This window comes from Cnephaeus nilssonii (assembly GCF_951640355.1).
Source record: "Cnephaeus nilssonii genome assembly, chromosome: 21".
Classification (NCBI taxonomy): Eukaryota; Metazoa; Chordata; class Mammalia; order Chiroptera; family Vespertilionidae; genus Cnephaeus; species Cnephaeus nilssonii.
In genome coordinates this window covers 38631347-38658377 of record NC_137092.1, presented here as the reverse complement: position 1 = coordinate 38658377, position 27031 = coordinate 38631347, and the positions used below count along the sequence as shown (strand labels likewise).

At 43.1% G+C, this 27031-nt stretch overlaps 1 protein-coding gene across 1 annotated transcript in view; it reads left to right on the top strand.

Moving 5' to 3' along the window:
* The window catches only part of FCRL1 (Fc receptor like 1), a gene marked incomplete at both ends in the record, with an annotated part of 18330 nt that extends 13166 nt beyond the window's left edge, over positions 1-5164 (top strand). The window contains 5 exons of the mRNA XM_079760327.1: positions 1473-1500; positions 3021-3103; positions 3323-3394; positions 3957-3988; positions 5093-5164. Of these exons, the coding sequence (XP_079616453.1) occupies positions 1473-1500; positions 3021-3103; positions 3323-3394; positions 3957-3988; positions 5093-5164 (287 nt within the window). The remainder of the gene's footprint in view (positions 1-1472; positions 1501-3020; positions 3104-3322; positions 3395-3956; positions 3989-5092) is intronic.
* Between the last annotated feature and the right edge of the window lie 21867 nt (positions 5165-27031).

Genomic DNA, 27031 nt, shown 5'->3' with positions numbered 1-27031 from the left:
TGGTTTTCACTGAAACAGGCTACGTTTGGGACACGGATACTCTAAAGAATGAATGCCTCGTGTGAGTCACCCTGCCTGCGGACCTGCTTACAACTCCCAGCAGGGAATGGCACCTATGAGAGTAGTGTCATGTTGTTGGTAAAGTTTCTATCCCCTTTGTATTATCAGTTGAAATCCAGCTGATACCTAATGAGTCTGTGATTTAATTTTATATGAAAATGTAACCATTTAAATAATGAATCAGCTACTGGATGAGAACTACAGGGAGCAGTTCCCAGCTATACTGACCATCTCTCAACTAAAGTGAATGCATCAATTCTTTTGCACCTTACATGCTCCCCCCATTCCCAATGCTTGTCCACACATCCTCACATTCTACTCATTCCTGGGTCTCTTCCACTTTTCAGTTTAAATGTAATTTAAAAATATATATATTTTTTAATTGATTTCAGAGAGGAAGAGAAAGGGAGAGAGAGGTATATAAACATCAATGATGAGAGAGAGTCATTGTTCGGCTGCCTCCTGCACGCCCCACATTGGGGATTGAGCCTGCAACCTGGGCATGTGCCCTGACTGGGAATTGAACCGTGACCTCCTAGTTCCGTGGTCGGCAAACTGCGGCTCGAGAGCCACATGCGGCTCTTTGTCCCCTTGAGTGTGGCTCTTCCACAAAAGACCACGGCCTGGGCGAGTCTATTTTGAAGAAGTGGTGTTAGAAGAAGTTTAAGTTTAAAAAATTTGGCTCTCAAAAGAAATTTCAATGGCTGTACTGTTGATATTTGGCTCTGTTGACTAAGGAGTTTGCCGACCATTGCCCTAGTTCATAGGTCAATGCTCAACCACTGAGCCACACAGGCTGGGCTTACATGTCATTTTCCCCAAAGAGGCTTCACCTGGCCACACAGCCTACAATTCTCTTCCAGTATTCATCAACAGAGTACCAAGTTATTTAGTTTTTCACTTTATCCCCATTGATAATTAAGTATTTGTTTGTACCTTTAACTTGGTTTCTTGGTCTCCATTGATCAAGTTGGAGACGAGGCAAGAGAAAACACTAGGAGCTTCTCATTTAAATTACAAGCTTTTTCTGCACCTTCGGGCGCCTCACCTCATCTATGATAGGGCTGGGCAGTGCCTCCTCTGCGGGATCTTGTCACGATAAAACTAGGTGGTGTGGTTATAAGATCAGAAGCAAAAAAATATAATAGATGTGAAGGTTCGAAGGCTTGAGCTCAAGTCTAAGCTTTGGTATTGACTGTCATTGGAAAGCTCACTTAATTCTTCTAGACCCGAGTCTCTTTGTCTGCAAAATGCAGGACCGGCCTGAATGGCTGCCAGTTTGTCCCTTGGGCACACAGTGGCATCTGTGACAGGCGTGCTGGCATGGAAAACATGCCCCGCACAAGCGCAACAGGAAAAATCTGATGAAAAGAGTCCCCCCATTGACATGTGCTCATGTGTTTGACTTTCAGGAAGACGCTCAGCCAGGGATCCACCCAGGTGAGGCCTCTGCTTTCTCTGTCTGCCCGGACAGTGTAGAAAAATCTATTTTATAAAAATTAAACGGTCCTCTCTCAAGAGCTTTTTTCATATTAAAATATAGATATATATATATTTTATTGATTTCAGAGAGGAAGGGAGAGGAGAGAGAGATAGAAACATCAATGATGAGAGAGAATCATTGATCGGCTGCCTCCTGCACACCCCACATTGGTTATTGAGCCTGCAATCCGGGCATGTGCCCTGACCGGGAATTGAACCATGACCTCCTGGTTCATAGGTCAACGCTTAACCACTGAGCCATGGCAGCCGAACCATATTTTTATTATATTCAAAACTTCCACTACACAGTTCCCTCACTGATAACTTTGAATATTCATTTGCTACTCTTCTTCTTATATATATTAACAAATTAATTTAAATCCTTTCTTCCTAATTTACTGCCTTCACTAAATCTGTAGAATAAGCAAGCTACATTACTTTGACTCATTCAATGCATTCATTCAATCAATTCACCAATATCTGAGGGTCTGCAAGTCATTCCATCAAGTGCTGAAAGGCCTGAAAATATATACAAATTTTGAGAGTCATGAAGTATCATAGATGAATATATATTTCTGTAACACAGGCAGAGAACATACTGAAATTTTTCATGATAAAGTCCTTTAGAAGTTTAGAAGAGGGAAAGATTTTTAGAATGTTTTCATCTGGGGATATCAATATTTAGTTGATATATTTTTATAGTGTGTTATAGTTTATGCCAAAAAAGGGGTGTTTTTAAATTTTATTTTATTGTTTAAAGTATTACACATAGTAGTACATATATCTCCTTTTTCCCCCCATTGACCTTCCCCTAGCCTCCCCTACCCCCTGTCTCATGCCCTCATCCCACCCCCCCCCCCCCCAGTGTCTTGTGTCCATTGGTTGTGCTTATATGCATGCATACAAGTCCTTCGGTTGATCTCTTTCCCCCTCTCCCCAACACTCGCCTGCCTTCCCGCTGTAATTTGACAGTCTGTTCGATGCTTTACTGCCTCTGTATCTATTTTTTTGTTCATCAGGTTATAATGTTCTTTGGGGTGTGTTTTTTTCCAGATCAGAGTAGCATATACATGCCAAGACAATTATCTTATTTTCTTTCCTCAAGACACTTGTTCTACCTAGCAACATGTTTTCCATCTGGAGTGAATCGATATTTCTTCATTTTGTACTTACTGAGCACCCGTAATGTGAATGGCACTATTCCGGGTGTGGGCAATGCCACAGTGAGCCAGTCAGATGAGGACCTTACACTTATGGAATGTGTGCCTAGAGATACTCTGCCGTGTCTTACTCAGCCCCTGTGTTGGGCTGTGGCTTCTACCATACAGCTGTGAGGATTGCTGATTTCCCCAGAAATCACTATGCTACTTAGAACTCTTTCTAACAGGCCCCTCTCATTCAGTGTCTTACTCATAATCTCAGATGGCCATGTCTGGAATGCTATCACAGATGGATAGCACGAGTCTCTGTGTTTGCAGGAGCCCTCCCAGCCCTGTACCCCGAGAATCCACATACCTGAACTCAACAGCGCCAGTGCAACAACAGCCTATCTATGAAAATGGTGAGGCTTCCCAATGACCTGGACCAAAGCAGGGGGAGCGACCCAAGGGAGAGGCCATGGGGTCATGCCTGCTAGTCACACCTGGCCCTGCTGTGCTCCGGCCACCTCTCCAAATAGATGAATCACCCGTCTTCCCGGCCGAGAGGTGGAGTGTCTGAAGCAGCTTAAATGGCAGGAAGGAGGGACTGTGTGGCAATGCCTCCTTTTTCCCTCTTTCAGTGAATGTTGTAAGTGGAGGCGAGGTGTATTCCCTGGTGTACTATATGCAACAGGAGCGGCAATCAGCAGCAGGTAAGACACGGGGGAGTGCATTTTTCTCTGACTTTTGTCTTTCCTGGAACCAAGAAAGGGTTGTGTAGAGCTGTGCTCTGCCCTTGGCGCTGACGGAGCATTGTTGTGCCTCTCTGAGGGCCGGCCTTTGGCCTGGAACCTGCCTCGGGGAGAAGCCAGTGCCGAGGCTACGTGGCGTGGCCTGACCGTGGAGTGTGCGCCTCACTCTGCAGTCAGGTGGCTGCTGCTTTTCTCCGCGAGGAGCCCTATGTACTCCCCACAGCACCCGACACAGCCGCCCCGTTGCTACTGTGGTCCTACCTAGTACACAGTGGTCCCAGAAATGCTGACAGCTGTGAGTGCCCGGAGGGGCCTACGTCTCCTCCCACCCCCCAGGCTGTCACTTTTCCTCTGCCTAGCAAGGGAAGTGTATTTGTGATGGGCAGAAACGTGAGACAAAAATGTTAATAGAAATAAATCCATGGGCAATAGACAGGAGAGGAAGAAGCCTTTATTAACACTAACTTCGTGAAGGACTTTAAGTGTAAGTACAACCTCACAGCATGCACCCTTTTCTTCACAGTGCCACCCCTGAGGACACAGGTGCAGGATAAGGTGAGTTGGAATTCCTGTTGTTCTTCCTCCAGGCTCTTTCTTCTGGGGTCTGGTTCTCATACTTTTAAAAGGATGGCCACTAAGGAATGAAAGATCCCGTTGTCTTCTCACACACTGGGGATAAAAACATTCAGTTATAACGACAAAGTGTCACTGTAGAAGGACATTCGGGAGGCTTACATATACATGTATTTTAGCCATGGACATATGGGTGACTTGGGACTAAACTGTAGTGTTTACCCAGTCTAAAGTTTTTATTTAAAAGTCTTTACACTGAAATACTGTTAAGCCGTACATACATAACTTTGTGCTGTAAGGTTAACTAAACAACACATCTCTCTATATAAAAGGCTAATATGCAAAGTGTCCCCTCAGGAGTTTGACCGGGAGGCTGGGAGTTCGATTGCTCACTATGACGTGCGCTGACCATCAGGGGGCGGCGTGGAATCAAGGGAGGCCCCAGCCGGCAGCCAAAGGCCCCCATCATCCCTGATCGCAGGCCAGGCCTAGGGACCCTCCCTGTGCATGAATTTCTTGCACCGGGCTTCTAGTAGAAATATAAATTAATAAGCTAAACAGTAATGTTTATAATTAAAAATAGGTAATTTCTAAACTTGGAACAATTCATAACATCACTGATGATACAAAAATGCTTTCATAAAATGCAGAAATACCTGTTCTTCATGGATGCAGGGACAGCAGGTGCTTTGCAGTTTTGTCACGTGTGGTGTGACAGTCAAAGGTCTCAGGACAGAATTCAGGTCCTTGGTAAACCCCTAGGTGGCATGCTACATTTAGTTTATGAATACCAAATTCTCACATTAAACAAAAATACTGGAACTGCCTAGCAATGGCCCATAGGAATGAGAGAAGGCCTCGTGTGTTTGGATCAGTTTGCAGGTCATCGGCAGCACCTCTGCAGCCCACCAGTGAAATGCAGACCCTTTGAAAAGGCTGCCCTAGGGCCTCAGTCTTCCAGTAACTTCTAATTCCTGTGCTGCACGGCGCACCTTGCCTTTATGCTGCTTGGGAAAGAGCATCGGTGGGAGGCATGCTCCACCTGTGTTCCCTGCTCTGGCCCTATCCCTGTGCCTGTGCTTCTAGGACCCCTCAGCCATCTACTCCGGAGTGAATGCCGCAAGCATTATAGATGATGACTACGAAGATGCTATGTAAGTTATGGAAGATTCTGTGACCCCAGGCCGCAGAACCAGTGTGTTCTTCAGAGATCTGGGGAATCAGCTTTCCAGTAGCCTCATCCAGGGGAATGCCCTCCACGGGACGATTTCCACCTCTGCTGGAAGGCAAAGTTGGCTCAAGCCCCGAAGAGACCACCCTAGAGACCCAACATGAATGAAGAAAGGAAGGAGTCTGCTACCAGAACTTGATGCATGCTGGTTCTTTTGGGCCCAGGTCAAATTGTGCTCTAACTTATTTTTTTCTAAGAGGAAACAGGACAGGATAAAAGAACTTAGGACTTTGGGGTAGAGGGACAGTGAGGCTTAGGGGGCACAAAACCCAAGGTTAGTGATTTCGTGGGACTTCTCCATACAGAGAAGTGTCCATGTTTTTCAGGTGCTTTTTCTGCTCAGATGGTACTGACCACTTACATTTATCTTCCTGTTTCTCCATGAAATATGTGACTCATCACATTTGAAGTCACTGATACCAGATCAGAGTTAAAACAATGTTACATAAGACATCGCTGCAGTTATACGCCATGTTAGCATATTTTGTATGCACAGGCCCATCTGGATTTGTAATGAGAATATTTGTGTTTGTCACCACATCCAATGTTCTGCCTTTGCTGCAGCCCTAGAAGCTTTGTGAATATAAGTTTTTATTCACAAATGTTGTGAAAACATGTGACAATATGGTTTGGAGTTTGCATTTTAATTTTAAATCAATCATTTGCTAACACGTATAAATTTAAACAATTTAAAGCATAAAATGTAAAAAATTAAAGTCCTCCCTATAATTTAACACCACAAGTGGCCCCATTGTTAAACGCTAAGCATTGTTAAAGTCACAGCTCTGCAGAGATTTTTCTATTTTTGTACAGACATTTATACATCGTTGTAAATATGTAAACATTTAGAAATATACCTATTTAATAAAATACCATGAAATATTTTTTAAAGTTGAAAATGTTACCATTTATTCCTTTAGACAAACATATCAATGCACAAATATGATGAATATAAAAAAGAAAATTATATGATAAACTCAAAAGCAGCCTTTGCTTCTGAATTCTGTCAGTGTTCTTACCTTTTGTGACAGCATGAATGGGCATTATTACTGGCAAAGTAAGCCAGTCAGAGAAAGACAAATGTCACATGATCTTACTTTATGGAATCTAGTAAACTGATGAACAAAATAGAAACAGAGGCATAGATACATGGAACAAAATGACAGCTGTCAGAGGGGAGGGGGGAAGGAGAGACTGGATAAAAGGAGGTGAGGGGATGAGACAAAGCACATATATGCATCACCTATACACACCGATACAGTGTGGGATTGCCAGAGGGAAGTGGTGGTGGGGTAGGTGGAGGTGGGCAAAGGGTGGGAAATAGATATCTGCAATAGTGTCAACAATAAAAAAAAAGTAAAAAAAAAAAGACTGAATATTATTATAATCTTGAAAGTAGTCAGCTATATTGTAAAAAATCCTATATAATGAAAGCATAATATGCAAATCGACCAAACGGTGAAACGACTGGTCAGCGGGTAGGCTGGGCCAGTGAGCAGGCAGGACCAGGCCAGCCAAGGCACGTGCCAGCAGGCAGAGGGAGGGGACAGCAATTGTGGGGGTGGCGGCAACCAGCCGGACGGGAGGGGGGGGAGGGTGGGAGGGGAGGGGGAGGGCAGAGCTGTCAGCTCGCCTGCCAGTGCCAACCCCTGATTGGCCTGCCTGGTCGCCTCCTGCAGAGGGAGGCCACTGATGGTGGTGGTGGTGGCGGCAGGGGTAGGGGGTGGGCAGGGCCAGCCGCTCGCCCTCTGGCTCCATCCCCTGATTGGCCTGTCCGGTCACCTCCCGCAGAGGGAGGCCAGACTGCAGCTTAGGAGTGGGCCTAGGCTGTCAGTCGGACATCCCCTTGAGGGCTCCCAGACTGCGAGAGGGCGCAGGCTGGGCTGAGGGATCCCCCCAAGTGCACGAATTTTCATGCACAGGGCCTCTAGTAGATACTTTAAAATGTCTACAGTCTCTAGATGCTACTTTATGTGTTATACATAAATATATTGCTAGCCAATTACTGTTTCCCACAGATACTTAATTTTTTTGTTAATCCTCACCTGAGTATATTTTTCTGTTGAAAAGAGAGGGAAAGACAGAGAGAAACATCGGTGTGAGAAAAACACAGTGACTGGTTGCCTCCTGCCCGGGCCTGGGCTGGGGAGGAGCCTGCAACCAAGGTACATGCCCTTGTCTTGGATTGAACCTGGGACCCTTTGGTCTGCAGGCCGACGCTCCATCCACTGAGCCAAACTGGTTAGGTCCCCACAGATGCTTTCTTACACTGCAGAAGTCCAGGGTGTTGGGCACTCTTCTAGATGGACTAGACCAGTGGTCGGCAAACTCATTAGTCAACAGAGCGGCAAACCGAACTGATCTGTGGTCGGCAAACTATGGCTCGCGAGCAACATGCGGCTCACGAGCTGCAATTTGCCGCTCTGTTGACTAATGAGTTTGTCGACCACTGGGATAGGGGCTTAATCACAAGGAACAACAACAGCCTGTAATTATTGGAATCAAGAGTCTAGACTGAGGGAAATCAAGACCCTGAAGATCAGCTGCAAGCAAAGTGGAGAGGACCCTGTGAAGTCCTATTAGTTAAACCTTGGATACACCACCCATGAGTAACACCTGTGAACCCTTAACTGGTCTTTAATTTCTTTTGAAAAGAAACAGGATGGCCAAGATCCCAGCTGGCCAGGAGAAGACCCAGACATCTCAAAAGTAGACTGCTTCCGCCCAAGAGTCCTGACTAGGCCTGTGTCACCCTAAACTGTTACTGTAGTTAGAGTTACTATAGTAACCTAATCATGTCACTAAACTCTCCATTTTAACTTGCTATTGTTTTGGTTTAAACGCTGTGCTATACTTTCCTGATTGTGATATTTGCTTGTATGGTCCTAAGTGTCCTACTTTGTTATGCTTTCTTGAACTTTTTTTTTTGAAGAATTAACTCACATCCTTTGTTCCCGTATCGGCAGTAAGCAGCTAGAGCAGTCACTGCCCCTATTCTGCACAATTGAGAAATGAACAAAAAGGTGCGTTTGTAACCTAAGAACCAGCTCAAACTGGCCCTATCCTGTTTCTTACAAGATATTGAGAGAGACAACAAAACAAAACTGCAAGTCATGCACCTGAAGTATGTGTATAGGAGAAAATGTTACAAATTAAATTCAGAACCTAAAAGAGCTGTGGGACATTTACACTATGGAATACTATGCAGCTATAAAAAAAGAGGGACCTCTTACCCTTTGGGATAGCATGGATGGACCTGGAAGATATTCTGCTAAGTGAAATAAGCCAGTCTGAGAAAGACAAATATCTCACGATCTCACTTATTTGTGGAATCTAATGGACAAAATGAATTGACCAACAAAATAAGACCTGAAGCAGGGAGGCATGGAACAGACTGACATACTTCGGTGTGGGGTTGGGGGGATGAGAAGAGATAAACCAAAGAACTTACATGCTTATATGCACAGCCCATGGGCACGCGCAGTAGGGTATTGAAGACCTGAGTTTATTCTTGTGTGTGGTGTGAGTTGGTGATCTAGTTTCACTCTTTTGCACGTATCTGTCCGATTTTCCCAACACCACTTACTGAAGAGACTGTCTTTACTCCATTGCATGCTTTTGCCTCCTTTGTCAAAAATTACTTGACCATAATGATGTGGGTTGATTTCTGGGCTCTCTGGTCTGTTCCGTTGATCTATATGCCTGTTCTTGTCCCGGTACCAGGCTGTTTCTATGATAATGGCTTTGTAGTACAGTTTGATACCCGGTGTTGTTGTGGGCTGTTCTTCCTGTCCTGGGTGCTCAGGTTTGGGACCCCAATGTGGGGTTGAGATTCCACTCTCCTCAGGGGGACTTTTGCAGCCAAGATATCCCTCTAGCTTCTCAGCCACTGCACCTGGGTGTGGGGCTAGCCCTCACCTCATTTCCTCCCTGCTTACCAGTCTCTGTGTAGCTTCTTCTGTAAGTCCTTTGATATAAAAATCTTGTTCAGGTGTTTTCTCAGTTGTTTATTCAGGCTGATCGCTCTATATTTTAGCTGTAAATCCAGTTTGGCATCGGGAGGAGGTGTGTGTAGCTTCCACCTACTCCACAGCCACCTTGGCGAATTATCTTCAAATTAGTAACATAGATCGTCTTCTTCCAAAAATTCTTTTTTTTTTTTGGTAGAGAAGTAGAACCTGGAAATTACAGAGCACACCTGGGGCTACAGATGGAGGTCACAGGTGGAGAGAGAGAGAGAGAGAGAGAGAGAGAGAGAGAGAGAGAGAGAGATGAGAACGTGAGCATGAGCCTCTGTTGATTTTATTTCCTAGTTTATTAAGCTGCTTAGCGTGTTTTCTTGTATCTCATTGAATTTTTTTCAGAACTACAATTTCTAATTCTTGTTATTTAAATTACACATTTCCATGTATTTAAGTTTATTTTCTGGAGATTTTCTAGTTTCTTCTCAGCTGCCTTGTTTCCTTGGTTATTCATGATATTTGACGGATTTCTTCTCTGTTTAGACATCTGTAAGTAGCATTTTTTCTATTAGGTGGGTATAAAAAAGTTTTTCTTGCCCTAGCAGCTTTGGCTCAGTGGATGGAGCGCCCGCCTGCAGACTGAAGGGTCCCAGGTTTGATTCTGGTCAAGGGCACATGCTGGGTTGCAGGCTCCATCCCACTAGGGGGCGAGCGGGAGGCATATGATCAATGATTCTCTCTCATCATTGATGTTTCTATCTCTCGCTCCTCCCTTCCTCTCTGAAATCAATAAAAATATGTTTAAGAAAAGAAGAGAAACATTCTTCCTTTAGCTTTCCAGTATGTGGTGTCGAAGGCACAACTTGGTGCTGTCTTTCTGCTTCGTTTGCAGCCAGGGCTCTGGCTCTCAGGTCCCTGCCCGGCGCTGAGAAGTGCCCTGCTCCTTGGGGAGGTGTGATCTCCGTGACCGGGTCACCTGTTCTCCGGGCACCGCCCCGGCGCGGGAAGGTGCGGGGCAGGGGGTTCCGAGCCTGGGAAATGTCCCCCCTCTTCCCTGAAACCACACGTTGTTGGCAGTGCAGCCATCGCGGGTGGGCTGGGCGAGCGGGGGGAGGCGGCGGGAGCGTTTGTGGTTCTGTCTCCCGGAGGTGGTTCCGGTCGGACCCCAGCTGCCTCGCCCCTGCGTCTCTCCCGGTCCCTGGGGCCGCCTCGGCGTGAGCCCGCCGCTCAGAGAGGTCGCGCTGTCACCGCTCTCAGGGCTGCAGACACGCGTCCTGCAGCTGCACCGGGCAGAGCGTCCTCCGGCGCCTCCTTAGCTTCTCCGGGGGAGGGGGGGGGGCGGCGGGCAGGGGGGGGAGCTCTGAGAAGGGAGAGCAGGTGGTCGGGCTCTGCGGGGTGTTTTGTTTCTGTCAATAGCAGCTGCGGACAATGACAGAGGCCCCGCTGTGCGCCATCTCTTCCCAGGACACGGGTTCTCCCACCGCAGACGGACCGCTCGCAGGACCGCTCGCTGCGTCCCTGCTCCTCCGCGCACCGGGCGTGCAGGCAGCAGCCCCGTTTCTCCGCCCCCGGGACCCCCAGGAGCTGCCGCGCACCCGTCTCCACGCTCTCCCGTTCCTCCTCCCCCCCCCCCCCCACCCGGGCTGACCTTCAGATGTTGCAATCTGCATATTTCTCAGATGGTTGCATTTATTGACAATGAAACCCTTGGGTGATACCTAGCTGTGCAAATTGTTGTAAATTCAGGTAGCGAGATGAGGGGAAACCATTCCTCTGATTTCACTTCATAAATACATATTAACAGACATTTAAAATAAAAATATCAATGGCCCTCAGCCTCACTCAGATTTATTTAAAAAGCAAATTTACCTACACTGGAATACTATCAGATTTGGAAAGGTAACACAGTATTTTGCTAAAGCGGTGGGAAAAGGTTATTTTCATACTAGTACACTTATCAGCTCTATGAGGTATTATCTTTTAAAATATTCTAATATTTATTTTAGAATATATATTTACCCCAACAAGTCCACTTATGTGAACGACAGACATACATATCTGCGATAATAGACTAATTCCGCAAATATTCATTTGTTATATACTATCTACCAGCAACTGCTATTGACACTGAGAAGATATCAGTGATCAACACAGATGCCCTAATCTGTAAAGTTGAAGAATACAAATCAACATACAAAAATCAGTTGTGTTTCTATACACTAACAATAAACTATCTAAACAGATAATTAGGCCTGGCTGGCATGGCTCAGTGGTTGAGCATTGACCTATGAACTAGGAGGTCAGGGCACATGCCAGTAGGGGGCATGCACGAGGCAACCAATCAGTGATTCTCTCTCATCATTGCTGTTTCTATTTCTCTCTCCCTTCCTCTCTGAAATCTATGAAAAAAAATATTTTTAAAAGGTAATTAGGAAAATAATTCCATTTATAATAGTACTAAAAAATAAAATACCTCAAAATAAACTTAACTAAGGAGGTGAAAAACTATAAAACATTAATGAAATCATGTTCATGAATTAAAATATTTATTATTGTTAAAATATCCAGACAGCCAAAAGTGGTTCAATGTAATCCTTATCAAAATCTCAGCGATATTTTCTACAGAAAAAATTTTAAAAATTCTAAAATTCATATAGAACCACAAAAGACTACAAAAAGACAAAACGACTTTGAAAAGGAAGAACAAAACTGGAGACATCATACTTTCTAATTACAAAATGTATTTCAGTCCCACAGTACTCAATTAAAACTGGCATGAAGACATACATATAGACCAGCGGAATAGAGACCAAAAATAAATCCATGCATATACAGTCAACTAATCTTGACAAGAGAGCTAACAATACACACTAGGAAAATAATAGTGTCTTTAAAAAGTGATATTGGAAAAATTGGATATCCACACGCAAGAGAATAAAATTGGAAACTTATTTTATACCGTAGTTTCCATTATGCAAGATGAATAAGTTCAAAAGATTTAAACTTATTAAGTTGCACACATTACGTATGTTTAGCTTTGTGCATGTCATTCATATTTCAATAAAATTGTTTTAAAAATAAGAATTAAATATTTGTATTTTAATGATAATTGTTAAGCTGCTGAAAAATATATGTTTGAACTAAACTCCTTTTATTCTTTAAAATTTAAATAGACTCAAAATCAGAAAGTATATTTTGATTAGGGAGAAACACCATTTTCCTAGCAAGAAAAGCCTGAAATTTACCATATTAATAGGCTTAAGGCAATAAATATGAATATCTTTATAAATGCTAAAAAGTTTTTGATAAAATTCAACATCTATTTCTCACAGAAATCTCTTGAAAAAATAGAAATTTATGAATAGTTTCTAAACATGTTAAAATACATTTTAAAGCCAAGATCTTATTTAATGGGGAAACTTTAGAAGTAATTCCAATCAAATCAGGAACAAGGCAAAAGTGCCCACTATTTTGATCTATTTTACATTGTTCTGGAGCTATTATCCAATGCAATTTAAATAGAGGAAGTAGTAAAGAGGTATAAGAAGAAAATGAAAAATAGAGCTATTGATATTTATAGATAAATTTATATATATTTGGAAAACACTGAAACATAAATTATAAAACTAACTCAATAAAATAATTTAAGAAGGTAATAAGATATGAAACTCATCTGCAAAATCAATACCATTTATATACCCAAGTGTTGACAATTATTGTTAGAATTATGTTAGAAGACACAATAGATAAAACATTTAAAGAGCAATAAGAACATGAAATACGTAGGAATTAACTGAACAGAAAATTTTCAAAAATCTATATGAACAAAAACCCAAAACACACCTGAAGTCACAGAAATAGACTTGAGCTAGTGGAAACACACCTGTTTTGGTTAGGATGTCTCATCACCGAGGTAGACAATTGATACTGAAGTTTATATGAGGAGGAAGGAGAACCCTTGCTTACAGTAGAACGATAAATGACAAGTAACTCGTAAGTGTTCAGGAGTGTGCAGTTGGGAAATCACCATTTGTTACCATCTTGGCAAAGGCTGGGGCGGCAATCAATAGGGTAAATCTAGGGTAAAACTTGGACACAAGGAGCAGGATGCTTGCTTTGTCTTGAAATGTCTCCCCATAAATTGCATAATAGGTGCAAAGGGAAATGTAACTATAGAGAGAAGAAATTGGAAAATGTTTTAATGATGATGAAAGTGACATGACCAGTAAGAGGCAGATAAACATAATAAGCCTCAAAATACAGCATCACTTACGTAGTTTTCTGGCTGGGAGTTCATGTGAAACATCAAACAGATCCAAAATGAGACATATATTTTTTTAAAGGCAAGTGAGCAATAGTGGGTTTTTAAAAAGTGCCAATTATGAATCTCAAAGGGAAAAGGGGATGGGTGGGGCAGGAAGAGATTAACCAAAGAATTTATATGCATAACCCATGGACATAGACATTGGTGTAGTAGTTCCTAGGGTTAGGGGCATACCTCAAGAAATAAGAAAAAGCTTTAGAAAACTATTTAACACTACAACTAAAGTAAATAGAAAGAGAACAGGGAAAAAAAAGCCCAGAGGAAGTAAAGGAAGGAAATAATAAAGATTAGAGCATAAATAAATGACATAGAGACTAAAAAAACAATACAAAAGATCAATGAAACCAAGAGCTGGTTCTTTGAAAAGATAAACAAGATTGATGAACCTTTAGCCAGACTCACCAAGAAACAAAGAGAAAAGACCCAAATAAATAAAATCAGAAAGAGGCCATATAACTACTGACACCAGAAATACAAAGAATTGTAAGAAAATACTATGAGCAGTTATATGCCAACAAACTGGACAACCTGGGTGAAATGGACAAATTCTAGAAACATACAATCTTCCGTAATTCAACTAGGAAGAATCAGAAAACCTGAATAGGCTGATAACAACTAATGAGGCAGTAAATTTAAAAAAAAAGCCCCAGCAAACAGAAATCCGGACCAGATGGATTTACAGGTGAGTTTTACCAAACATTCAAAGAAGAATAAATATCTATTATCCTCAAACTATTCCAGAAAATACAAGAGGAGGGAGGGCTCTCAAGCTCTTTTTACCAGGCCAGCATTATCCTAATCCCAAAACCAGATAAAGACCCTACAAAAAGAGAAAATTACAGGCCAATATCCCTGATGAACACAGATGATAAAATCCTCAACAAAATGTTAGCAAATGGGATCCAGCAATACATTAAAAAGATCATATACCATGACCAAGTGGGATTTATTCTAGAGAGGCAAGGCTGGTACAATATTTACAAATCAATAAATGTAATACATCACATAAACAGAATGAAGGACAAAAACCACATAATCATATCAATACATGCAAAATAAGCATTCCACAAAGTTCAGCACCATCCTATATAATAAAAGCCTAATATGCTAAGTGTCCAATCTGGTTGTCCATTCAACCTATCAAAGCCCAATATGCTAAATGTTCAGTCGACCCATCAGCCATTCAACTAATCAAAGCGTAATATACTAATGATATGCTAAGGCTGCTCAACCACTCGCTATGATGTGCACTGACCACCAGGGGGCAGACGCTCTGACTGGTAGGCTAGCTTGCTGCTGGGGTCTGGCCAATCGGAACTGAGCCACATGGGCTGGACACGCCCTGGAGCCCTCCCTCGGTCCCACCTCCCGCGTCCCTCTCCAGCCCCAATCGTGCACCAGTGGGGTCCCTTGGCCTGGCCTGTGCTCTCTTGCAATATGGGACCCCTCGGGGGATGTCAGAGAGCTGGTTTCAGCCTGATCCCGCAGACCAGGCCGAGGGACCCCACTGGTGCATGAATTCATGCACCGGGCCTCAGGTTTTTAATAAAAACTCTCAGCAAAGTGGGAATACAGGGATCGTACCTCAACATAGTAAAGGCCAAGTATGACAATCCTACAGCCAACATTACACTCAATGGGAAAAAACGGAAAACATTTCCCTTAAGAACAGAAATAAGACAAGGATGTCCCTTTCACCATTCTTATTCAACACAGTACTGGAAGTCCTAGCCACAGTGATCAGACAAGAAGAAGAAATAAAAGGCATACAAATTGGAAAGGAGGAAGTAAAATCGTCATTATTTGCAGATGTCATGATATTGTACATAAAAAATCCTAATGACTCCACAAAAATACTACTAGATTTAATAAATGGATTCAGCAAAGTAGCAGGATACCAAATTAACATCTGACACTCAATGGCATTTTTATACACCAACTAGAGACCCAGTGCATGACATTCGTGCACTGAGGGGGGGTTTCCTCAGCCCGGCCTGCACCCTCCATATAAGCAAAAATCCATCTCATATTTGTACTTTGATACTCTTAAAAAAAGTCTTGAACCGTGCTGGCCAGTTGCTCAGTGGTTAGAGCATCAGCAGGAGGACTGAAGGGTTTCGGGTTTGATTCCCATCAAAGGCAAGTACCTTGGTTGCAGGTTTGATCTCCAGCCCTGGTCGGGGCGTGTGCTGTGGGCAACCAGTTGATGAGTCTCTCTCACATCTCTCTCTCTCTTCCCTCCCTTCATTCTCTTTTAGTGTTTTTCCTTCTGTCGTATTCAGATAACTCTCTCAGAACTGGAAAATGTTGTGCTTGGAACACAATTATTCATTGTCCTTCATGGGTGTTGCAGTTTTTCATAACATCAATCTAAGTTTTTGCCCGTCACAATCCAAAAGTTAGATTTACCCTGAGAGAGGCCCTGCTTGCTCCACGCAGGCACCTGGGGCTTGATATTGACTCACTGTCTTTGGTCAAAGTCTCCTTTTTGAGCATCCACCACCAACTCTTTGAAAACTCTTGACAATGCTCTAAACTCACTACCATTGAAACTGGGTCTGGACCAACCTCAGTATTTAATCCCCAAAGACCTTAAAATTAGGCCTTGCTATGGAGTCAGCTCAGATTTTAATGACGGAGAACACTGAAAATGATATTAACCCAGTTCTTAACACCATGATACATACCGCTGAAATCTGACTTCCACATTTGCCCACAGTTCTACCAGTCCCGAGGAGAAAAGATTTTGTCTCGTTTGCATTGACCTTTGATTTTACAGGGGCCTAGATTGGCATGGGCCTAGATGGGCACAACGAAATCCTACACTGGGGATTTTCCCAAACAAATGGTAGGGTGTTTTTTTTTTTTAAACTGGAGAGGGTGGTTTCCCAGGCAGCTGCAACTTGCTGACATGTTTCCATTTTCCTCTCCCTGGTAGCAGAAGTTGGTCCTAAATATCAGTTTACATTAAAAAAAAAAAATATTTTTAAAAATTGATTTCAGAGAGGAAGGGAGAGGGAGAAAGAGATAGGAACATCAATGATAAGAGAGAATCACTGATTGGCGGCCTCCTGCACGCCGAACACTGGGGATCGAGCCCGCGGGCATGTGCCCTGACTGGGAATCAAACCATGACCTCCTGGTTCATAGGTTGGTACTTAACCACTGGGCCACACTGGCTAGGCTCAGTTTAAATTTTTTAACTTTGCTTTGTTTATCTCTACTATTGGGGGTGCTGCCGGGTTTCAATATTCCAAAATAGTCTCATCTTCCTGGGAAACATCTACATAATAGCTGCTTCTGAAACTTGTACCTGTTACCTTACCTGCTTACCCTCCGTTCTGGAAAGAGATAGAAATTCTTATTAGTGCAAGGGGCATCTAAACGTTGAGAATTCAGCATAGTGCTGTGACTATGACTCTGGTATAGTCACTGCCTGCATCAGGGCTGTCCCCTGTTTAGTTTAGGCTAATGGGTACACTTAGAATACAGCTGAGAGAAGATGTTTATCATGGTCATATCCTATAGGCCAAAGGTACCACAGACCAGCTAATCCTTCACAGGCTTGGTAGACATTGGGACCCCAATTAAAAAAAAAAGGAATATTTTGAAAAGCTATGTCAGCATCAAATGGGAGGCTATTGCAGGAAATGTACCAGTTGAGACTGGTCAGACAACACAGAAAGTCTGCCACCTGAAGTATTGCTAGAGATATGGGAAAGGTTACATTTCCTTTCAAAGTTTCCAAGAGCATGAGAGGAGTTTTATTTCAAATTTAACAGAATCTGTTTTCTGAAGCTCACGGTCCCTCTGCTCCAGGAGACATGATAGAACTTTAAAGCAAGGCCTGCTGTCGAGGTGTTGTATCGCAAATCAGCGAGCTAGACAAGACACCTCAATCAGCCAGTTAGTTAGGAGTCATCTTTATTGCATACAGGTTCAGAGCAGATTACCTCTGTCAAATTCTGAACAAACACAGGAGGGAGTATTTCCTTTTTATATCCTTCTAGTTCTTTGTGTAAGACAGCTTGTAACCTTGAATACATATCGTATCTAACAAACACCTGTCATACCTATACAGACAACTTATAACTTTGAGTACATATCATATCAATACAGGCACCTGCCATCAATATCAGCGTTATCAGTTAGATGGCTAGCTTGCAAGGTCAGACAATTAAGTTTATCTTTTCTATTCAAGCAAAAAACAAAGTTATTTTACAGTCTAAAAATAACAGAGTTGACCTACAGAATTAGGGACTAAGAATAACAGAGTAGTTCAAACAGCAGTTTTCCAAAGGAGGGATTACTATGCTTCAGAGGGAAGTTACTTATCACCTCTGTGATTCTTCCATTCCTGCCATAGCCTCCACACTGGAGACATGTGCCAGGAACCAGTTCCAGCATGTCATAATTATAAGAGTTTCATCAAAAGGTTGATGAAGCTTGGGGGTCTCAACAAGGGCTGAGCCACATATGTAATTACCTGTTGGAATGGCTAAAAAACATCTCCCCTAAACCTGAATAGGATGATTGCTTGCTGCCAGACAGCTCAGGGCATCTTAATCTGCATGTTATTGCCTCCTATTGGCCAAACACTTGAACAGCTGTAGGCTATTCCCCAATCTGACAATGCTTCTGTAAACCCTACCCTTTGAAACCCTAGCCTTTGAAGTGTATTATCTCCACCTTGCCTTAGGACAAATTGTGTTAATAAAAAGCACGGGGTCCTGAGTCAAGGGGTAGTCTTTAGCTCCTTTAGCTGAAGCTGAAGCTCCTCTGACCCCCAATGCCTTTCAAAACTATCTTTCGTCCTTGGACTCCTTATTGAATCTACACACAGCCTTTCTCCAGATTGCAGAACCCTTCTTAATGCTGGGACAAGAACCCCGGCAGACATGGAGAGAAGACAGGTGGGAGTTCACAACATTCCTCAGAGGGTTGCAAGATTTAGTTTGAGAAGTCCCGCCTAGGCCATCCCAGAATCTTTACCCCCTAGTATATATGTGGTTTCATGAGCTCCCTTTCTTTGTTCTTAGCCACTGGGTAGTATCGTTCTATTTGACACAAAGTTATTAGATGTCTGTCAGTTGCCATGGCTGGTCCAGCCCCATTTGCCAGAGGCTACAAAGAAGAGCTTTCCTGCTCTTAAGGTCATGCTTCCTCTGAAAACAGATTAGCCCCTACCACTGGCAGCTGCCATTCTTTTTGTTTTGGGTGAGGTTGTGCCCCCCTAAGGTGGAAAGCCCCAAACTGGGAGAGATGAGACTTCTACAGAGAAAAGGGTGCATGTGGAGCTAGAGGGTGTTGGAAGGATCCCTTTTCTGCAGGTTACCAGATGCTCCAAACTCTCTGTTTTCACCAGAGGGATGTCCTCTCCGTCAAAGACAAAGGATGCTCTGGAGAACAGGAGCCATGGCAGCTGTAACACCTTCCAGGTTCTGTGTTTTCTTGCTCGGATAATAAACTGGCAAAGTACACAGGTGTCTTCTCGTGGCTTACAATGCTAATGTAATTAACAAAGAGAAGAATCAACTTTAATTATCTGCTAAGAAAGTTATATTCTTCAAAAGTCTGACCCTTGAAAATATATAGTTTTTATCTCTGAGATTAGGAACAAGACAAAAGTGCCCACTCTCACCACTATTATTCAACACTAGAGGCTTAGTGCACGAAATTGTGGTGGGTATGGTCCCTAGGCCTAGCCTGTGATCAGGGCCATCGTCCCCAGCTTCCTGCAGCAGGCCTTGCCCTCTGCCAACACCCACCCAGGGTGACGGCCGGGTGTGTGTGTGTGGCGGGGAGGGATCGAGAGGTCGGCCGGTCCTGCCCACTCATGCACCCGCCCCCACCACGGGTCACTCTCTGTGTGTGGGATGACCAATGGGGTGAGGGTCTTGGCCTGGCGCTGCCTGGATCCCCCCACCCCCCCTCCCCAGGTCCCCGTTAGCCATTGGCGATGGGAGCCTTGTGTCTGGGGAAAGGGACTGAGAGGTGGTCAGTGCACCTCATAGTGACTGGTTGAGCAGCCGTTCTGGTCGTTCTGCTGTTATGGTCGCTGGGCTTTTATTATATAGGATAGCACTGGAAATCCTAGCCATAGCAACTAAGCAATAAAAAAAGGCAACCCAAATTGGAAATAAAAAAGTAAAATTGTCACTTATTTCAGTTGATATGATTCTATATAAAAAACCTTAAAGATGCCACCAAAAGACTATTAGAAAAAATAAAATAATACAGTAATGTTACAGGATACAAAAGCAGTATAAGAATCTATTGTGTTTTTATATACTAACACAGTGGTCGGCAAACTCATTAGTCAACAGAGCCAAATATCAACAGTACAACGATTGAAATTTCTTTTGAGAGCCAAATTTTTTAAACTTAAAATTCTTCTAACACCACTTCTTCAAAATAGACTCGCCCAGGCCGTGGTATTTTGTGGAAGAGCCACACTCAAGGGGCCAAAGAGCCACATGTGGCTCGCGAGCCGCAGTTTGCTGACCACTGTACTAACAAAATATCAGAAAAAGAAATGAAGAAAATTCCATTCACAATTGTAAAAAAAAAAAAAAAAAAAAAAAAAGAATAAAATGCCTGGGAATAAAGTTAACAAAGAAAGTGAAATACCTATACTCTGAAAATTGTAAGACATTGTTGAAAGAAATTGAAGTAGGCACAAAGAAATGGAAAGATATTTCATATTCATGGATTGGAAGAATCAACATAGGTAAAATTACCATATAATCTAAAGCAATATACAGATTTCATGCAATCTTCATCAAAATCCCAAAGGCATTTTTAAAAGAAATAGAACAAAAAATCATCAGATTTATATAGAACCACGAAAGACCCTGAATTGCCAAAGCAACCCTGAGAAAAAAGAACAAAGCCAAAAGTATCACATTCCTTGAATTCAAAATATACTACAAAGCTACAATAATCCAAACAGAATGGCATTGGCAGGAAAAGACACACAGACCAATGGAACAGAATTGAGTGAGAGCTTAGAAATTAACTCACACAGGCGAAACTGGTTTGGCTCAGTGGATAGAGCGTCAGCCTGTGGACTGAAAGGTCCTAGGTTCGATTCTGGTCCAAGGGCACATACCTTGGTTGCGGGCACATCCCCAGTAGGGGGCGTGCAGGAGGCAGCTGATTGATGTTTCTCTCTCATTGATGTTTCTAACTCTATCTCTCTCCCTTCCTCTCTGTAAAAAATCAATAAAATATATTTTTTTTAAAAAAGAAATTAACTCATACATATAAAGGCAACTAATTTTTTTATTTTTTATTTTTATCAAGGAGCCAAAAAGAAACAATGAAGAAAGAAAAGCTTCTTCAATAAATGGTGTTGGGAAAATTGGATAGTCACATGCAAAAAAAAATGAAACTAGACTGCAACTTGACACCATGCACAAAAATTAACTCAAAATGGGTTAAAGATTTAAATATAAGACCTAAAATAAAATTTACATAAAGAAAACATTGGTACTAATTTTTATTTTTTAATCCTCACCCGAGAATGTTTTTCCATTGATTTTTAGGGAGGGTGGAAGAGTGAGGGAAAGACAGAGAGAAACTTCGAAGTGAGAGAAACACATTGATTGGTTGCCCCTGCATGAACCCTGACCAGGGCCTGGGCCGGGGAGGAGCCTGTAACCAAAGTACGTGCCCTTGACCAGAATCAAACCTGGGAACCTGGGACTCTTTGGTCCTCAGGCCAACACTCTACCCACTGAGCCAAACCGGCTAGGGAGGTACTAAATTTATGGACCTTAATCTCAGAGAGGATTTTGTGAAATTGACACCGAAGGAAGTAAAGGCAAAAATAAATGAATGGGACTGCATTAAACCAGCATTTTCTGCACAGTGAAAGAAACCGTAACTGTGTAGAAACTTTGTTTAATATGACCTTTTCTCCGTTTTTAATATTCAAACGGCCTCACCCGGAACCTTGACTTGCCTGCCTCCTTCTCCCTTGCACAGCCACTCCATTAATCATTAATCCCCCAGGACAGCCAGGTTTTGGTCAGCGTCAAGTAATCTTAGGAAACAAAACCTTGAGCTTGTTGACCCAAATATAGAGTTTCAGTCAAACTAGAGATAACATCTGGCCTCAGTTGTGTCTGAGCTCCAGGCCCAGAGAGTGGCATAACGAGATGAAGTGACACCATGGCTGACATCAGGACCAAATGAACTGACCCACTACCCCCTACCCTAACCCTGACCATGGCCCTAACTGCCCTATACACACAACCCATCACCTGGAAGCCAATGGGGAACCAGGTCTTGAGCATTTGCCCACCTGTCTCTGGGCATGAGCCACTTGCTAACACTAAACTCTTACTTTCTTTGCTGCAAGCTCCTGTTCATGTCTTAAGTGAGCATTGATGCATGCAGGCAAAAGGATCCCTTTAGTCTGGTAACAAACCATCAATAAAACAAAAAGGCAAGAAACTGAATGCAAGGAGATATTTGCAAATGATACCTACGATCAGAGGCTAACATTCAAAATAGATAAAGAACCCATACCAATCAACAACAACGACAACAATAATTCAATTTTTAAAAAATGGACAAAGGGCCTGAAAAGATGCTTTTCCCAAGAAGACATATAAATGGCCATATGTGAAAAGATGCCCAGCTTCACTAGCTGTGAGGGAAATACACTACTTAAGACATTCTTGAATGCTCCATTTTGGGAGCCTTAAAAATTTTTTTCCCCTTCAAATTAAATCTTTATTGTTGAAAGTATTACATATGCCCCTCTCTCCCCACCATTGGCCCCTTCTAGCCCGCCCCCACCACCTGCCCCAGGACTTCACCACCCTATTGTCTGTGTCCATGGGTTATTCATATGTGCATACAAGTTCTTTGATCTCTTGCCATCCACCCGCCCTCCCCCGCCTTCCCTCTGAGATTCTGCAGTCTGTTCTATGCTTCTATGTCTCTGAATCTATTTTGTTCATCAGTTTATTTTGTTCATTAGATTCCACATAGGAGTGAGATCATGTGATACTTGTCTTTCTCTGACTGGCTTATTTCACTTAGCATAATACTCTTCACGTCCCTCCATGCTGCCTCAAAGGGTAAGAAATCCTTCTTTTTACTGCTGCACAGTATTCCCTGGTGTAAATGTACCACAGCTCTTTTATCCACTTGTCTACTGATGGGCACTTGGGCTGTTTCCAGATCTTAGTTATTGTAAACTGTGCTGTTATGAACACAGGGGTGCATACATTCTTTCTGATTGATATTTCAGGTTTCTTGGGATAAATTCACTGGGTCAAATGGGAGTTCCATTTCTAATTTTTTGAGGAAACTCCATACTGTTTTTCATAATGGCTGCACCAGTCTGCATTACCTAGCAGTGTATGCATTTATTTCTGAGCTCTCTGTTCTGTTCCATTGATCGATATGTCTGTTCTTATGCCAGTGCCATGCTGATTTGATTACTATGGTCTCGTAGTATAGTTTGATATCAGGTAGTGTGATTCTTCCATATAAATTTTTGAAATATTTGTTCTAGTTCTGTGAAATACACCATTGGTATCATGATAGGAATTATGTTGAATCTATAGATTGTTTTGGGTGGTATGGACATTTTAATTATGTTAATTCTTTCCATCAATGAACATGATATATGTCTTGTTCCATATCTTAGAAAAACGCTTTTAGTTTTTGCCTGTTGAGAATAATGTTGGCTGCAGTTTTGTCATATATGGCCTTTATTAAGTTGAGGTATGATCTCTCTAGTCCCACTTTGCTGAGAGTTTTATCATAAATGGTTGCTGGATTTTATTGAATGTTTTTTCTGCATCTATTGATATGACCATGTGATTTTTACCTTTCATTTTGTTTATGTGGTGTATCCGGTTAATTGATTTGTGTATCTTGTACCAACCTTGCATCCCAGAGATAAATTGAACTTGATCATAGGGTATGATCTTTTTAATGTATTGTTGGATGCAGTTTGCTAATACTTTTTGTGGATTTTAGCATCTATATTCATCAAGGATACTGGTCTTTAATTTTCATTCTCTGTAGTGTCTTTATTTGGTTTGAAATTAGGATAATGCTGTCCTTGTAAAATGAGCTTGATAGATTTCCCTCCTCTTGAATATTTTTTGGAATAGTTTAAGAAAGATACTGTTAGTTTTTCTTTTAATGTTTGGTAAAATTCACCTGTAAAGCCATCCAGTCCAGGATTTCTTTTCTTTTCTTTTTTTTTGGTAGTTTTTTTTTTTTTTTTAAATCACTACTTCAAATTCATTAGTTGTGGTGGTTTATTTAGATTTTCTGATTCCTCCTGATTCAGTTTTGGACAATTGTATGTTTTTAAGAATTTATCCATTTTGTCCAGATTGTCCAACTTGTTGGAATATAGCTGTTCGTAACATTTTCTTAGTTTGTCAAACTTATTTATCTTTTCAAAGAACCAGGTCTTGGTTTCATTCATCTTTTATATATTTTTAGACTCTGTTTCATTTATTTCTGCTCTTATTGCTATTATTTCCTTTCTTCTACTCCCTTTGGGTCTTGTTTATTTATTTTTAGTTCCTTTATGATTAAAGTTAGATCGTTTAGTTGAGATGTTTTCTTTTTTTGAGGTATACCTATATTATTATGAGTTTCCTTCTTAGAACTAAGAAGAAAACTTCTGATGTATTCCATAGATTCTGGGTTGTTGTGTTCGCATTTTCATTTGTTTCATGTTTCTTTTTATCTTTTCCCTTGATCTCATTGTGAATCCGTTCATTTTTTATTTATTTTATTTTATTTTATTTTTTAAGAATTTAGTGGAGAATACCAATTCTCTTTTTATCTTTTCCCTTGATCTCATTGTGAATCCATTCATTTTTAGTAGAATGCTATTTAGTAGGATGCTAACAAACCTCCAAGACTTTCTGTGCTTTCCAGTTTTTTTCTTGTGATTAATTTTCGTTTCATACTATTATGGTCAGAGAAGATGCTTGATGTAATTTCAAATGTTTACAATTTATTGATACTTATTCATGTGCACTTGAAAAAATGTATATTCTGCTGCTTTGGAATAAAAGGCTCTGAAGATATCAGTTAAAATATTCTGATCTTGTCCTGGCCACTGTGGCTCAGTTGGTTGGGCATCATTCTGTGCATCAAAATGTTGCCGGTTCAACAGTTGCCAGTTCGGTACCCTTCCTGGTCGGGGCACATGCCCAGGTTTTGGGCTCAACCCTTGGTAGGGGGTGTGCAGGAGGCAGCTGATGGATGTTTTACTTTCACATCAATATATATCTCTCTCTCCCTCTCAGTTCCTCTCTCTAAAAACCAATAAAAAATTTAAAAGGAAGATGGCAGAGTAGACAGACCTTTCTTGCACCTCCTCCCATGGCCAGACTGGAAATAAATCGGGGAACATGCACCTGGAATTACCAACTGAGGCCCAGCTGAGGAGGAGACTTATAGCAAGGAAGGGCAGAAACCACTTGGAAACTGGGAGGAAGGTGAGGTTGCAAGAGGGGCTGGCCCAGCTTCCCAGGGGCGAGGAGGGGGCGTGTTTCCCTGAGAGGATCTAGGCCCAGACCCCAGGCTGGGCTCCCCAGTCCAGACACCAAAGCCGAGAACATAACATCCAGCCATTAAAGGTGTTGAGGCTTCTGGATGTTGGGGAGACCGGAGCCGATAGGAGATAAAGCCACAGTTTTTTTTGTTTGTTTGTTTGTTTTAAACATATTTTTATTGATTTCAGAGAGAGGAAGGGAGAGGGAGAGAGAGATAGAAACGTCAATGATGAGAAAGAATCATTGATTGGCTGCCTCCTGCACGTCCCCCACTGAGGATGTGCACGAGCCCGCAACCCAGGCATATGCCCTGACCAGAATTGAACTGTGACCTCCTGGTTCATAGGTTGATGCTCAACCACTGAGCCACACCAGTCAGGCAACGCCACAGCCTTTTTGTTTGGCTTCCTCTTTGTTGTTGTTTCTATGTATTAGGTAGATCTGCTATGTTTCCCCATCTTGGTAGGATGGTCTTATGTCCTGGGATGCAGAGTCCTTGATCACCTGAGCTGGGCTCTCCGGGAATGCCCCAGTGTGTGTTGGGTGAGCCCTCCTGTTGTAATCGAGTCTTCATTTCTATTGGCCCATTTCTGCGTGTTCAGCCCTCAGGCTGGCTGACTCTGAGGATCTACGCAGACCACAGTGTACAAGCGGCTGAGCAGGCACTGACACAAAAAGCGTCATTCGCCTCGGCGGGGGCTGGTGCCTGCCGAGATGTCCCCTTGGACCTGCGGCTTGTGAAGCTCATCGGATGCCGCGCTTAGGTTGTCTGTGGTTGGCCCCTGGGTGTTTTGGTTCTGGGGCCTCTTGAAACAGACTCTGGTGTGGGTCAACGTCAGATGCTGCCTGTGACTGGCCCTGAGCAAGCTGTTTGGAGCCACAAAACGATCCACTATTTGTGGCTGCCTTTCCTGAGCCTGGGTGTGCATGGGAAGGACGAAGCTGCATACCAAGGCCAGCTTCCACCAGCACCAAGCCCAGGGGCAGTCAGCATAAGGCTCAAGGCACCTGGAGATCTGATTCTGCCTGCCCTGCCTGCCTGTCAGCTGCCTGCCTCTGCCTGTCAGCTGACTCCTCTGGGGCACTCTAGTTGCATGAGGTGGATTCTCTTTAGTTGCTAGGTAGGAGCGAGCAGTGTTCCCCAGATGGATGCAGGTTTGCTGTCATTGCCAGTGCTGGTCTCAGGCCACTCAGCAAGTCTATCTGCCACCTGTGGGTGCCTGCATAGCTTTGGGGTGCGGTGAGGGGGGGTGGGGGGGAGAAGGGCAGGGCCTCAGGGAGTCATCAGGGTTTGGCCACCAGAGCTCACCAGGCCCAAACAAACCAAGATTTGCCGAGTGAAGAGAAAACTTTGCACCAGTCAGACGTGTGAGAAAAAAATGGCCCCATCCTAGAGCCACACACCTGTCTGTTCTAGGTTCTGCCAGGAGCCAGGGCTCAGCAGGGCGGCTGCCAGGCGTTGGTGGGTGAGCTAGTGACCTCCCACCAGGGAAATGTGACCGTTAGGCTGGGGGGAGTTGGTTGGAACGCCTCTCCCCCGCCCCCCCCCCCCGACACCCCCTGCCCCACAGCCACTCAGTTTATCCAGATTCTGGGAGGACCTCCTGGGGAACTTGGGCTTGGATGGGTGGGGCCACTAGTAGTCGAGGTGGGGACTCCAGGAGCTCAGAAGGTGTGGCTGGCAGGTCTCTGGTGACTGGGAGGTGCCAGTCTTGTTCGTGAGAAAGTTGAGGGAAGGACTTCCACTCCAAAGCCACCCAACTCAGTCATTGACACCCCCGAGTCTGCCTGAACCTCTACACCCCAAGCCAGGCAGCTAACTCCTCATCTGGGTGTGATCTTTGCAGGGTGGGGTGACAGGGTGTCCCGAGTGTGGGGCGATTGCATTACCCCAGGCTGATGCCATATTGATCCCCCCCAAAACATGGCCGGTGGTATGGGCGAGGGAGTCAGTATGGGGAT